This window comes from Malaclemys terrapin, chromosome 1 (genome assembly GCF_027887155.1).
Source record: "Malaclemys terrapin pileata isolate rMalTer1 chromosome 1, rMalTer1.hap1, whole genome shotgun sequence".
NCBI lineage: Eukaryota > Metazoa > Chordata > Testudines > Emydidae > Malaclemys > Malaclemys terrapin.
The window spans coordinates 196071280-196086749 of NC_071505.1; the positions used below are offsets into that span (position 1 = coordinate 196071280).

The following is a 15470-nucleotide window of genomic DNA, read 5'->3' on the forward strand; positions in this document are numbered from 1 at the left end:
TCCAGGCTGGGGGGGGGGGGTAGAGGAGGGGCTGTAAAGTGCGCAGTTGCGCGCGCGTGGGGCGGGGCGGAGCAGCGCCCCGCCCGGACAGAGGCAGGAAAACAAGAGCACGTTTCCTTGCAAGAGGCCAGCCCCGCCCCTGCCCTTGATCAGCCAATCCGGGGGAAGGGGGCGGGACTAGCTGCCGGTGCGGGGCTGAGGCAGCGCAGCCCGTGCGAGCATCGCGATTCGCAGCGCGCTCCCTTCTCCCGCTGCCCCGAACGCCCGCGCGGCACATGGCCTGTCTGATGGCAGCGCTCTCGGTGGGCACCGCTTTGGTAAGGAGATGCACCCCTGTTGCGTGGCCCTGGACCCGGTCCGAGCGGGGCAGCCCGGCGGCAGCAGCGCGCTGCAGCCTGGGGCCCGCGGCTCCGCTGCCTTGGGACAGCCTCCCCCGGTGCAGGGCGGTTCTGCTGGTGTGCGAGGGGCTGGCACCGCTGCGGGAGGCGGTGGGATGTGGAGAGTCAGGCTGAGAGATCCCGGTGGAGCACAGCTCCCCAGCCTCGCCCTAGCCCGGCAGAGCCTTTCACCCACCGGCAGGGTCGGAGTTGGGGGGTGAGCTTCACCACTAGTGCCCCGCTGCTCGTCCCTCCAGCCGGCCCGTATTTCAAAACAGACACGCTGGCAGAGAGGAAACCTCCCCCACTGACACGCCGCCCGATTGCTCCTGGACAGCCCAGGAGGAGAGGGCAGCGTCCCCCGCCTAAGCGGCGCGGTGAGCCAGGATAATCCCCAGGCGGTGAGTTCCAGAGGTGCATTCCAGCAGGTGTCCTTAGGGCTGGGGGCAACATTGCGTGCCTTGGGGAGGGAGTGAGGATGGCCGTCGGACTTCTCCAAAAGTGTCCCAGGTCAGCAAAAAACCCAGGTCGATGGCTTCCAGTGTGTAGTAAGCGTTGCTGAGATGCCTTCCTTGTCTGTGAGCCTGGCTGCGATGAGTTAATAGCTCGATAACCGTTTTGTCTGTGTGCCGTGAGAGAGGGGATCTAGAGGAGGACACCTGATTTTTATGCAGACATAAACGAATGCCATGGCTTGGTAATTTAATTGTCTGTGCTTTCTAAGCAACTGGAGTGGCTGGTTAACCTTGGTCTTTGATTGTGTAAAAAAATCATGTAAAGAATTTATCTCAAGTTCTGGGGGTTGTTCTTGTGGCATAGTTATTGCCATTTCACAGGGTATAGGCTGGCTAGAAGTAGGCAGGATGCAGTGGTTTTTCATTTATAGCATCACGGATTTGAAGTCCGTGAAAGGTTTGACCGATAGTTACCTCTTGCCTTGAGCTCATCTAAAGGGGGGGCTTAGCCAATCTTCTGAGCATGCTCTGTCCTGCACAACTGCATCCTATGATTTCAAAACAAATTTACTGAGGAACATACAAGCTCTCTAGCTCATTATCTAATGGGTTTTGTGTATGTCTGGTTGAATTTAACAAAAGGGAGATATTTGGAGAGAAGTTGGTTGGTAGAAGATAGAGGCATTTCACAGTGCGAGACATGTAGGTCAATTTTACTGCATTGGATGGAAATGTGTTTATTGTTTTGCCTGTTGTGAAACAGAAGCAATTAAAAACCTCAACAGAGAAATTGGAAAATAAAACCATAGGAAACTGGTTGAAGGTGCAGGCAGAGACTTTGTCTGTTACACAAAAACATGTTAATTGAAACATACATCAGTTTAAAACAGTGGTTTTCAAACTTTTTTCTGGCTACCCAGTTGAAGAAAATTATTGATGCCCGTGACCCAACGGAGTTGGGGATGAGGGGTTTGGGGTGTGGAAGGGGCTCAAGGCTGGGGCAGAGGGTTGGGGTGCAGGAAGAGCTCTGGGTTTGGGGGAGCTCATGGCTGGCTGGGGCATGGGGTTGGGGTGCAGGAAGGGGTCAGGGCTCTGGGGTGGGGCCAGTGATGAGGGGCTTAGGGTGCAGAAAGGGGCTCCGGGTTTGAGGGGGGGCTCAGGGCTGGGGCAGGGGGGGTTACCTCTGGTGGCTCCTGGTCAGCGGTGCAGCCAGGGTGCAAAGGCAGACTTCCTGCCTGTCCTGGCACCGCAGACTGTGCTGCGCACCGGAAGCGGCCAGCAGCAGGACCGGCTCCTAGGTGGAAGCACGCAAGAGGCTCCACAGGCAACGCCCCTCCACCCCCCCAGCTCCCATTGGCCAGTTCCCGGCCAATGGCAGTGTGGAGCCAGTGCTCGGGGCGGGGGCAGTGCGTGGAGCCCTGCCCCCCCCGCCTAGGAGCCAGACCTGCTGCTGGCCACTTCCGACACCGTGCTGCACCCCGGAACAGGAAGGGACTAGCCTGCCTTAGCCGGGCAACACCGCCGACGGGACTTTTAATGGCCCGGTTAGTGGTGCTGACCAGAGTAGCCACAACCCAGTGCCTTACATTTCTGACCCAGTACTGGGTCGCGACCCACAGTTTGAGAACCACTGGTTTAAAAGACACTATTGTAAATAAGTATCATTATAAAAATAGCTTGCTTGCTTTTATCAACAGATATGCAAATATATTTGTATTGTTTAGTAACACTCCTTTTGTTAAAGAAAACAAAAACATAAATGTAGGACTTGAATCTGTGTCCATTGGCATCAACAAGATCAGGATCGCTATCTCTTGGACAGGGCAAATGTTTCGGCCACTTACTTCACTGTAGGTTACAATTCTGCAAATCCTTACTCAAAGAGTGGCCCTTGCTCGCAGCAAGTCGTACCTGCAAGATAGAATTATAGAAATCTAGGGCTGGAAGAGATCTTAAGAAGTCATCAAATCCAGCCCCCTGCTCGGAGGAAGGAGCAAGTAAACCTCCTAGACCATCTCTGTCCAACCTGTTTGTGGAAATCCCCTCACGGAACTTATTAGGTTCCCCTTCAGTCTTCTTTTCTCAAGACTAAACAGTTTTTTTAAACCTTTCATCATATGTTCCTCAGGTTAACAAATTTAGTTCTGCTCATAGGTGCCAACTTCCTTTGTTCCCCGAGGGGTGCTCGACTCCTGCCCTGCCTCTTCTCGCCCTTGCTTCACCCCCACTCCATCCCTTCTCCCAAGCCCCCACCCCTGACCTGCCTCTTCCCACTCTGTTCCACCCCCTCCTCCACCTCTTCCTGCTCCCACTCCTTTCCCTCCCTCCCCAGCACCTCCTGCATGCGGCCAAACAGCTGATCACGACGGGCGGGAGACACTGGGGGCGAAGGGGAGGTGCTGATCAACGAGGCCACTGGTGAGGGGAAGGCGCTGGGGGTGGGAGGAGAGGGAGGTGCTGATCTGTGGGGCTGCCAGTGGGACTATTTTTTCGGTGCCTAGGGTTCTGTTAGATCCTCTTTCGCATTATCCTGTTCATATTACATGTCATTACTGTCAAAGAAATTTGGTAGGCATTGCTGGATTCCTGACCAGTTTAGTTACTTATGAGCATGTATAAAACACCTTCTCCCCTCCCCACCAGGAAATTTGGTAATCTGAGCTGACTTTTACCTCCAGTATTATGGATCATGTGTTTGCTACATTGAATGTGAAGTCTTCAAGAAGGAAAAAATGTGACTGGTGCTAGTGGAACAGTCTCGTGCGTGCTTTGCATGGCAGCATACGTGCTTGCTAGATTTTGGGAAACGGCCCCTTTTCACTGCTGACCCCTACTCCCTTATGCACCTGCCTATACACAGGCCACAGGACTCAAACCACTGAGTCCCTTTCACCTTTCAATACTACTGTTCTGGATTAATACATTCTTAAGAATTATTAGAACAAACAAAGAAGTTTGATGAAATTTGTTGCCAATGAAGAGTTTCTGAAAAGTTTTCTTGTTTCCTATTCCTATTTTCTAGAATGTCAGCAATTCTTCTTCTGCTATGGCTGAGCCAAAGTCAGTGTGTGTTTCAGTGGATGAAGTGGTCTCAAGTGGCACAGATAACCAAGATGCTCGGTTGTTGAATGGACACTTAAAAAAGGTGGACAACACTCTAACAGAAGCCCATCGTTTCTCCTACCTACCCCGAAGACCAGCAGTGAACATTGAGTTTAAGGAACTTTCATATTCTATCCAGGAAGGACCATGGTGGAGGAAGAAGGGTGAGGAAAACTAATGTTTTTAGAAGAAATATAAGGAGAAAAGGTTTTTACATTCTCATGTGGCCTGTGGTGGTAAATGGAGGTAGTGTGTTGTATACAGGAAAGCAAAGGCAATGAGTGGGGCCATCAAAGTACATTCCGTGTTTGTTTTTCTGGGGCATTCTCACAGCCACTTATTGCAATGACTCTTGATGTTTTCTCTGGTTCAAAATAAATCTGTTTAAGTATGCAAATAAATAGCTTAAATATAAAGTGATGTGTTTAACCAAGGCTAAAGTGACTATTTTGTCTGGCCTTAACATGGGAGAGCAGAAGGTAGGATGGGCACAAGGAGCGTTCCTCACCGCTGTCCCTCTTTATCCTGCTCAAGGGACAAGCACAATAGGAGTCCCTGCTTTCGAGGCAGTGCTCCTTGCTGGTACCTTTGGGGATGAAGATTGCCTCAGAGTGTGCTGAGAGGACCTTCCTCACCTTCAGGTGCCAGGCAAATGCACTGGGAAGTGGGGCCTATGCCATTCAATGAGACACTGCAGCCAGGGCCGGATTTCCAATTAGGCACGTGCCTAGAGGCATCGGCGTTCTAGGAGTTCCTAAAAGTTAAGTGGGTTAAAAAGTGTCATTTTTTTACAGAAAATACGAAGGTCAGCTGTAGGCAGAGGGGACGCTGAAGATGCCATACCTACGGGTACGTAAAGTGTAAATCCGGCCCTGACTGCAGCGTAGATGCTATCCTTGTGTACTGGAGAGCTGGGGGTGGGACTGTACCTTCTGAAGCACAGTCCCTCCCGGAGTTCCTCATGGGGTGGTATAGTTCAGAACTGCTGTCAGCTCCAGCCAGTGCCTAAATGGCACAATCTGAGCCTAACAAACCAGTTCTAGTCACTGAGGGAGTTTGACTGAAACAGTAGAAATAAAGACTATGATTAAAATTCATTCTAGCTAAACTATTAACCCTGTATGATCCCTTGGCACTTATTATTCAGATGACAAAGAATTTATTCTTGGACAGAGTTCTAAATTCAATTTAGATCTCATGAGCCAAGTAAATACAGTATTACAGGGTTGCCAAATCTGCCTAATCTACAACCTCATATGTTTCTATCCTATGTATAGGACAAAAGAGAAGGCGTTTACTGGCAAATGGTTAGGTTTTGAACTCTTTCCGAGGAGTGAGTGTTTCAGCGGTATAGTAGCACACAAAGTTGAGGGCAGAATGTGTCTCTCAAAATGTGTTGTTTGAAAATCTAGCCCATAATATGTAAAATGTCAGCTCATCCATGTCTCTTGGCTGTTTTATCATTCTTTTTACATCCTAACAATGTATAAGGAGAGAGAACCCATGTGGTTGGTCTTTCTTGATAGGGCCAGATCCTGAGAGATGCTGAGCACCTTCTAGTGACTTAAATGGTGTACTCAGCACCTCAGGTTTTTGGCAGAAGTACTGTGAGGTAAATTGTGAACAAAGTGTTGGTCCTACCCCATGTGCAGCTAGTGGGCCCTGATCCTAGAAAGGAATCTGCCCACATGGAGTGCCATTGAAGTCAAATAATGAATCCTACTGAAGTCATTGGGAAACTAAGTGGATATAAGGGCCTGCCTGCATGGCTGCTTTTGCTAGATCATGGCCCATGTTTGTAAGCCTATTGGCCAGCTGGTGTATCTCATTGAAATGAGGAACTACTACTACAATTTCCCACTGAAGTAGTTGTAAAATATGACTCTGAAGTATCCCAGAACATATTTATATCCACTGCAGCTACAGCAGTGGTTTATTTTATCTGCTATGCCTCCATTATTATTCCCCCACTTCAAGACCTTAACTCCAAGTCTAAAAACATGAGCTCAAAGACAGGTGTATTTCTATTTCTGTCTAATAAATTGTGCTCCACAAACAGATTGTGGGTTAGTTGTCCAGAACACTTCAAAGGTGATGAGTAAAACAGGGGGTAAAATCCTGGTCCCAGTGAAGTTAATGGCAAAACTCCCATTAACTTCAATGGGGCCAGGATTTCACCCTTAGTTCTAATATATATAATGGTTTACATATTCAAAGCAATGTATACATATTTGGTAATTAGTCGTTACCATGCTTCCATGAGGTAGGTAAATATTCTCATCTCCATTTTGTGGATGCAGAAAAACTGTCATAATGGGCCCGACTCTCCTTTGCCTTGCACATTGTTGGTCTTTTGCACTTACGAAATACGGGCATAAAATGCTGCCCATCAGAATAGTAAAATTTTCCATCCACTTTGCACTCACTTTGCAAAGGGCTACACAAGATGCAAGGCAGAGGAGAATGAGGTGCATTGCATTTTCTAGTGAAGGTCTCTTTTCTTCATAAGATTTGTGGTCTCTTTGAAGGGGCAAGTAGGATGTATAATATTCCCAGTAGCAGACATTTCTGGAAGAAAATACACCCAAGAGAAAATATTGAACTCTTTAAGGAGAACTTCACATACTTAAATGCAGTCATTACATTTCCACAAGGAATTGTTTCCTGTAGAGTAAATTGGTATGGTGGTGTGCTTTGGTAGGGTATATCTATTCATCGGAAATAACAAATGTGCTGTTGAGCCATACCAGAGACAAAGGTTAGTGAAATTTTATATGACACTTCTTGTTCTCAATTTAAATCTACCTGTCTTTGGGTGTGTATCCACTGGCTTAAACATTCTTCTTAACATTGTTTTATAAAATGCGTTGTCAGATAAACAGAATTCCCAGGCACCATCACGCCAACCTGGCTAATGTACCAAGTTTTAATAATCTAGAAATGTCTGGGGTGAAGAAACATCATCACGTAAACTCTGATCCTGCAAACCCCTATGTCTGTGAGTAGCCCCTGCCCCACTATTCACATGAATACAGTTACTCACATGCATAGGTGTTTGCAGGATCAGGGTTCTAATGTATCTCATTTCCCCCCCCCCCCCCAAAATCATTACTTCTCCTTTCCTCCCCACTTACTACAGAAGGTATTTTTGAAAGCTATTTAATGTATTTAGTAGAGCTACAAGGGAGACAACAATTCCAGCAAGTTTTGAGGTTTCAAATTTTGTTTTGTTCCTCACTGGAATGAAAACAAGATCTTTCAAAGATTTTTCACAAAATGGAATTGAGTTGAAATGTCCCTTTTCAGATCCAAAACCTGAGCTTTTTGATTCAGTTTCTTTCTCTCTCTCTCTTTCTCTCTCTCTCTGGTCAGAAATGAACAGAGTGCCCAAAAAACCCTCCCGGATGAAAATTTTGACAAAACCGATACTTCCCCGTGAAACATTTTGGCTTTGACAAAATGGCATATTTCAATTAAATTTAATTTACAGTAGAACCTCAGAGTTACAAACACCTTGGGAATGGAGGTTGTTCGTAACTCTGAAACGTTCGTAACTCTGAACAAAACGTTATGGTTGTTCTTTCGAAAGTTTACAACTGAACATTGACTTAATACAGCTCTGAAACTTTACTTTGCAGAAGAAAAATGCTGCTTTCCCTTTATTTTTTTAGTAGTTTACGTTTAACACAGTACTTTTTTGTCTGTGCTGCTACCTGATTGCGTACTTCAAATGAGGGGTGTGGTTGACTGGTCAGTTGGTAACTCTGGTGTTCATAACTCAGAGGTTCTATTGTGGTTGAAAATGTTCCAACGACCACTTGTATTTAGCTTTTAATAGCAATGACTATTTCAGGGCAGGACATTTCATGGAGATTAAAAGGATGCTGTCTACTTGAATTCTTTTCAATTTTAAAAAAAATCATTTTTTTAATTGAACCCTGATGTTTACTTTTAAAAATGCCTAAAATTTTTAAATGATTTTCTGTTCCCCTTCTGAGGTTTAAGAGCACCTTTTGGGTAAACCAACAGCATCGTTACCAAACATGCTCAGGCTTTTGCCTCTGCTTCTTCCCTTACTGAGCACTTGCTTGCTTCCTGGCAATTCAGTTTCAGTTCTGCAGCTGCTGTTACTGGTATGCATCCGTTGCTGGCCCTAGGGAAGAACAGTGCATGATAGTGATGTCATCACACTGGTGTGTGAAACAGAGGGTTAGTGTCTCTGTGCACCTCTGTGCAGGGCAGCTACAAGGGGCCATTTGCTAGTCCCCAGTCCTGATGTTGGGCTTGCACTTGCTTTTTCCCTGACATATCTTAGAGCAGCCTCAGAACTGCTCTAAATTATGCCAGCTGCCAATGGGTCTCAAGGTCCATTAGACTTGCTTGGGATCACCAGAGCACAGAGGCCTTCAAGCCACACCACAAGCTAAAAACACTAGGGAATAGAAAATCAAAAACTGAACAGTCTAACTCAGGGGTCGGCAATGTTCGGCACACGGCTCGCCAGGGTAAGCACCCTAGCGGGCTGGGCCAGTTTATTTACCTGCTGACGCGGCAGGTTCGGCCGATCGCGGCCCCCACTCGCCGCGGTTCGCCGTCCTGGGCCAATGGGGGCGGCGGGAAGCGGCGCGGGCCGAGGGATGTGCTGGCTGCGGCTTCCCGCCGCCGAACGTTGCCGACCCCTGGTCTAACTGGTCTCAAATGAAGACACTGACCAAAAAACTGCTTCTTTGTTTGAGGTCTGTGGTTTCTTTGCTGGGGTTTCTGCAAAATAGAACTAACTTTGTGCAATAAAATAAACAGAGTTTACGTACATTTTAAAAATAAATTATGTGAGAAAATACCCGGAGTCTGTGTTACCAATTTCTCCTCTGTTGAGAAACTAATGCACTGCAAAGCCCCATAAGCTACAGCTTGGCAAAAAGGCAACAATGAACTCCACGCATAGCTAGCTATGCTGGTTGGGATTCCTCATGCTGAAGAGATCTTTTGCTGGCAAGATATGTTGGGTTTAAGTCTGCTTTTACACGAGAATAATGCAAAGTAACTCACCTGCAGCAAAAAAATCAGGTCTAGGAAGTGCAGATGACTAATTAAAAAAAAACAAACCGTGAAACTAACTAAACTGCTGTCAAATGCACAAACTGAAAAGAATAGAAAATAATCTCTTTGAATTCTAGTCAGTCTTAGGTGTTACTTGTAGCAGCAACATGTAAAAGATTTTTAGATGTCAATGAGATTTTTCAAATTGATGGTGTTCATTTAATAGCTAGCTCAGAAAATTTGTTGCAGTTTACCTAGATTCATCTTTCTGCCTGGTTTTAATGAAACAGTTAACGTTCAGTGAATGCTCAAATATGAGAGAATATAGTTTCCTTGCAAAGAAGAATCTATGCAAACAGGTTGTATAGGAGTTGAAAGTCTTAAAAAAACAACAACCAACCAACCAAAACAGTAAGGTAAAAGTAAGATTAAGATCCAAACCTACAAAAGCAGTGGCATTTTGTGATAATGCTGCCATTGTGTTGTATGTTCAGCCACATTGTTCAGACAGTGAAACCCATATTGCACGTAACATCATATACTTTTTATAAGATCCAGTGAGAACTACAACTCTGCATTACTTGCCATTAACAGGTAAATTAAATACACCATGGCTGCCTTTAAGTCAGGATGTTTCTTGTATTGATCTGTGTCCCAGCTTTAACATCTCTTTAATATATGTATTAATTTTCATTTTCCTTTTTTCGTTTGGCTAAATGTCTGTAGAGGGACTCACTTTCATTTACAAAGAATTACATGATAAATGCTGCTTGTCGCAAGAGACTCGTTGAAATGAGTGGAATGCACCATTAAGAAATCCATCATGAGATAGTCTGGGGGTGACCTTGGGCCAGATTCATCCCTGATGTAACTCCCTTGAAGTCAGTGAAATTATGCTGGGAATGAATTTGGCACACAAATACTTAATCAAGCAAATGGTACCTCGGACCCGTCCATGTCAATGGGCATTTTCATTAGCACAGGAGTTTGGAAAAAGGTGTAGGGTAAGATTTTTCAAAAGCACCTTAATGACTTGGGAGTCCCACTGACTTTCAGTGTGGTTTAGTCAATCACTAAGTCACGTTGGCACTTTTGAAAATTTAGCCCGTAAGGTTTATAGAGAAAAGTCTCTGATTTTCACAATGAAATAGCTGTTCGGTTTTGAAGGATATAGATTGTGGAGTGAGTTAGTTCAGCTCTGGAGGTTGCAGGGATCAAATCCTGATTACTCTTCTCCACCAGTGAAAATGAGTTTCATGGTTTGAATCTGGCCGCTGCTTGGGCACATCACAAAACTATTATGCAGTTAAGTGGGACTCAGAGACTGCTTAGCTGAGGTCCAGGACTGGTGTAGAGGTGTTGCCATATTTTGGAATGGAGGAGAGTTGGCAGAACTGGAGGAGGGGAACTTGCACAGTACATGCACACACTATGATTTGTTCAGTCCCATGCTGGTTGTCCCTCATTTACCTTTTAAGGAAAAATCCCTCTGCCATGTCAAATATATTTTCTCAATATAACAAAAGCCTAATCCACAAAGTTTGAGGACTATCTGTAGGCAAAATTTTGATTTTTTTTTTTTAACATGCAACTCCTTGTTTTGACTAGCATTTGAACAAAAATAAGGTATGAAATAAATTTCCACCCCGAACTCTGATATCTCAATCTAGATTTAAAAAAGAAAAAGAAAAACCCAGGTTAACTAATTTAAAGAGGGAAGATTGATATTGGGGCTAATAGACTTTATACTAAGTTTCAGTCTAGTGCTTTCTGAAATTAAATTTTTCTACCTCATAAATCAGGGTTTCCAACAGAGATGTCAACTCTTCTGCTGTCATGCCCCTCTCATTAAAAGCACCATGAAGAGAAGATTAGTTTACCTTAATAAAACACATGTATCTAGGATCAGATTATGGCTAGCCCCATGCAGTAAAGGGGATTGTCACAGGGTATGCACACCCCATCCCCTTTTAGGGCAGGTCAGGGTTGTGATACTACCATGGTTACAGTCTACTCACCTATCCGTAGGCTGAGAACAGCACGACCCAGTGGCTGGAGTCGGTATGGCTGCCCTAGGAGTCAGGGCTGTATGGCCTAATAGAATAAGGGGCTGTCACACAGTGTGGGTGACGGCCGGGGAAGAGGAACCCAGGCCCTCCCTGCTCCACCAGGTCCCGGCCCAGGGCCCTATCAGCAGCAAGAGAGGTCACCACCCAATCAGCAGGGATCCTACTGCAACATGCTGATTTTCCTCAGGTTGGAGATACCATTCACATTGCCTCCCTGGGCCACTTACTACCATGTCTCCTGAAGCCAGGGTCCATACATTGGTCTTCGAGGGTCTCTGAGCCCCTCAGTGTAGGTATCTCCCTGGGATTCTGACTGGTTGGCCAGCCACAGGCACCAGGTCTCTGTTCTGGTCCATGGGATCTCTAGTTTCCGCAGTCAAGTGCTGAAGCAGCTCCTGGGCGGGAGCCTCTACCAAGCATCCTCCTTCCTCGGTGGTCAGCCTAGAATGAGCTGGCTTTCAAATTGAGGCAGCAGTTGAAGCATGCCCTGCACAGTTTGAGGGGCGGGTCTTCTGCCACCCATAGGGTTAGGTTAATCCCATTCTTTCTTGGCTAGTGTGGGGTATGTACACCCCGTCACAGGGATGAAAATGCTATTTTGCCCTCTCACCCTTAACACATGCATCCTTACTTTATTTACAGTATTTGGTTTTATATATGCACTAAAGATGGACACCATCTACACTTTAAGGCACCTTTGACATAACTTAAGATCCCATGGAAATATTGTTCCAACATAAATCCAGGATATCCTCAAAGGAGATAGTGATAATTTGCTTCTCAGAAATCCCAAATAACTCAGGTTTTACTTTTTCTAGTACTTGTCAGTATTCATGGTTAATTAGGCAACCTTTTAGTTGGAAATTTATTTTCTCCTTCACTGTTTTCAGTGTTGTAATGACTCATTGGCACCAAGTTAGAATGCAGGGGGTGGTAGAATTTGCTCTTTAGTAACCTATTAAGAAATGGGGTTTAGCTAGTCAAAATGTAATCTTTCTAAAAACTGTATTTTTATTGACTTGGTTAATATCAATACAGACATCCATACTCTGTAAAATATGTGATTGTTAACTTCTGTTTTTTTGTTTTTGCTTTTTTTCATGTTTCAGCAATCCCTGTGATTGAGTCAAGGGAAACGGTCTTCTTTTACAAGACTGTAACATGTTTTACCTTAAAGTTATCAAGCAAAACAAGATCCTCTCCCTGCATGGGAGAAGCTTTTAGACAAGGGGCCAATTTTAAACAAGTTTGACCCATGGTGTCTGAAGGGGAAAGGTAGAATTTTTGTTAAGCTGTTAAGCTATTTTAATTTTTAAGAAATATTATCACAGACTGAGATAACCTCATTAGAGATTTTAGATACCTACATTTCAGCTAAAAGATACATATGTCGTGTAAATGTTGTTCTTTAAGAAGATGGAAAACACAGGTGACTTAATCCACTGTCAAAATGCCAAAATAGATTTCAATGGACTAGGTTTCTCTAATTCTTTCTTGGTGTGCGGTTACAAATTCATTCAGACATATTGATTTGAACAAAACAGACATTTTTCTGTGCGTTTTGTGTAACGTCCTGGAAAGATTTCACTCTCTTGGTGACATTGTAAGATCCAAATGATCAAAAATAGGATTTGCCCTAAATTATTGGCTAATCCTTCTAGAGGAGTTAGAAAAAGCCTGTCCTCATCATAGCAGGTGCACTGCGGTAGAGGTGCCGCATGAACTGTCTTTTTCCTCTCTCACGGTTACTGTCGGTCAGTGCACTATAGTAACCTCAGAATGTGACGTTAGAGCTAGAGGAAGTGCAATCTGATTGGCTGCTATATGTACTGTTGCTAAGATGAGAGGAAAAGATGCAGAACAGTAAGGAGCAAAACCCTTGCTGGGGGGATAGTTTTTCCTTTTCTCTAGAACAGATGGATTGTATTGTTTTCATCCACTTTAGAATCTGCTTGCTCTGAGATGGTATATTTGCATCTCAGATAGCAAAATGTAAGTAATTTAGTATCCATATGTTAGAGCAAACAAGTCTAACTGGTAGAAATTAACTGCAATACTAGAGAACAAGCTTCAGAGCTAGGTATTTTAAGGGTCCTTTTCCTTTTTTTTTTAATCAGCTTAATTTTACTCATGCCTGACCATACCAAAATTGTATATTTTTCTTTAACTTGATGATTCCTGCATTTAATTTTATTGTAAGTAACCCAGTAAGAGGGACACACTGTTGTTAGCATTCAAACTGTATAAAGATGGTAACAAGTATTGAGAAATCACAACTATTGTAATACATTATGGCATTTCATGAGGTAGTCCTCAAAAAAAAAAAACAAAAAAAAAACAACAAAAAAAAACAATTCCCTATCCATCCTCTTGCATGCATTTTATACAATAGCAGATTCTGGAACAGATCCTGACAGTTTAGTGGGACAGATTCTGTGGCAGTTTGCTTGAATAGGGAAGGCTGCAGGGTTCAGCCCTTATTCGCTAAGGAATGAATTCTGCCACACTTCCTCAGGTAAGCTGACTGATTTCAGTAAGACTACTCATGGAACAAGACATACATCCGATTCTAGCCTTATGACCCTGTTGAGTTATAATTAGGAACTGTGCCTATAAAACTGCAGCACACATTTCCCCCCCCCCATTTAAAAAAAAAAAAAAAAGGTTGATCTTACTTAGAAAATGAACATTTTCAGCATCATCCAAACCAGAACTTCAAAGGAGAATCCCAGCAAAATCTACACAATATTTTAGCCTAAGGGAGTGAATTAATTTGAGTTTAAAATGAGAGCACTACAAATTAAAATCCAGAAGCTAATGTCCTTGAGGCAAAATTTGAATTTATTAGCCAACCCCTCTCCCCCCCAACATAGTGCTTCATATATGAGGTTTCTGTATAGGACATTCTTGCTGCATATGGAGAAATAGTGACAGATAATCTCACACAGTATTTGTATGGAAATAACTTCAGGGCTCAAGTGAGCATGCCACATGGCAGAAACCTGCCCAGGACTGTGGATGTTGGGAACAATCAATTGTTCTGTGCTCTAGCACAGGCATGTGGGGTTATTTTGCCTGCAGTTGCATCAATATAACCTCACTGGGGTATAAAAGTGGGCAGAATTTGCTTTTTTTTTTTTTTTTTTTTTTGACCACATCACATCTGAGCTGCAACACATGCATTTATGTATAAACAAAGACTTAAGTGCAGAGTCTGCTATGAATTTAGTCTTTTCATCTAACAAAAGAACTATGACAATTACAATAAAACTAACAATAAGGGCTAGATTGTGAATTGGACTGCGTGTTCATGCATGGGCATAAGAGAAGTGCCAGGATTCTTTTACTAATGCATGGGCTATCTAGACCTTGTAAGAATATGTAGGAGTAAGCAGGCGCTGCAAGGATGTCTATTCCCCCTCCAACAGGAGGAGCACCATGGAGCATCTATGTATCAGCCCCTACTCAGGGCGAAGGGCATACTCCAGCTCCATGGTATGGATAGATATATAAAGTTCAGTAAACAGTTTTAAACAAAAACAGAAACAGCTCACTTGAGCAGGTTTAAATTTTTCATCAAAAATGACTTAATAAACAAACAAATATAAAAAAAAATTTTTTTTCCAAAAATTATTTTTCAGTGAAATGAGAATGTTGTTTTTCGGCTTTTCTTCTCTTCCTTTCTCTTCCTTCAGTGGCAAACTAGAAAAGGAGAGACAGGAGGAAGGGGGAAATGGTGAGGAAAAGAATATCAACATTTTTCACCAAGTACCAAATAAATGAAAAGTCATTGCTTTTTACAACCTGCAGAATAAGAATGATTTATATTTTAAAATCTTTCATGAAACATGTTTTTCAACCAGTTCTACAATTCACCCCTCCCCACCCCAAGCAAGAAGACAGTTGAAATGCCACACAGAGAGAGGTACCAGCAGCTCAGACATAAGAAGAGAGGATACCTTTGACAGAGACTGTTATTTCAGTAGTAGAAGGAAATGCTGTGGAGATTTATTTTTCATTTATTTTCCCTTGGAACTTATTAATTATCAGATGTGCCATTGATAATGTATTCATAGGAAATTGGTTCCCTAGTGAATTCAGACATATGTTTTGATTGAATCTGGGCTCAAACTTGTGGATTTTTTTTTATTGTTTTTCTTTTGAGAAGGAAGCTTTTCTCACATGATAAAGTAACAAAGAAGTATCAGCAAATACTATTAAATTAGTGCTTTCTAAATATTAGCAGTGTGTGGATAAAATCATAATACTTACTTGCAAATGATGTCAGTGTAGACCTGTAGTGTTTAAAAGTCTCAAATTTTGTTGTGTTCAGTTGAGTCCCATTGTGGAAAGCATCTTGGTTAAGCTTTCTAGAAGGCGTTACTTTTTGCTCCCAGTCTTTCGTTTTCCCTTGGAGTGGTTTTAGG

General features: G+C 43.6%; 1 protein-coding gene across 1 annotated transcript in view; it reads left to right on the forward strand.

The window, feature by feature from the left end:
• Positions 1–221: 221 nt before the first annotated feature.
• The window catches only part of ABCG1 (ATP binding cassette subfamily G member 1), an 81146-nt gene continuing 65897 nt past the window's right edge, over positions 222–15470 (forward strand). Inside the window, exons 1-2 of the mRNA XM_054004876.1 lie at positions 222–317; positions 3855–4098. Coding sequence (XP_053860851.1) covers positions 276–317; positions 3855–4098 — 286 coding nt within the window. The 5' untranslated portion in view covers positions 222–275. The remainder of the gene's footprint in view (positions 318–3854; positions 4099–15470) is intronic.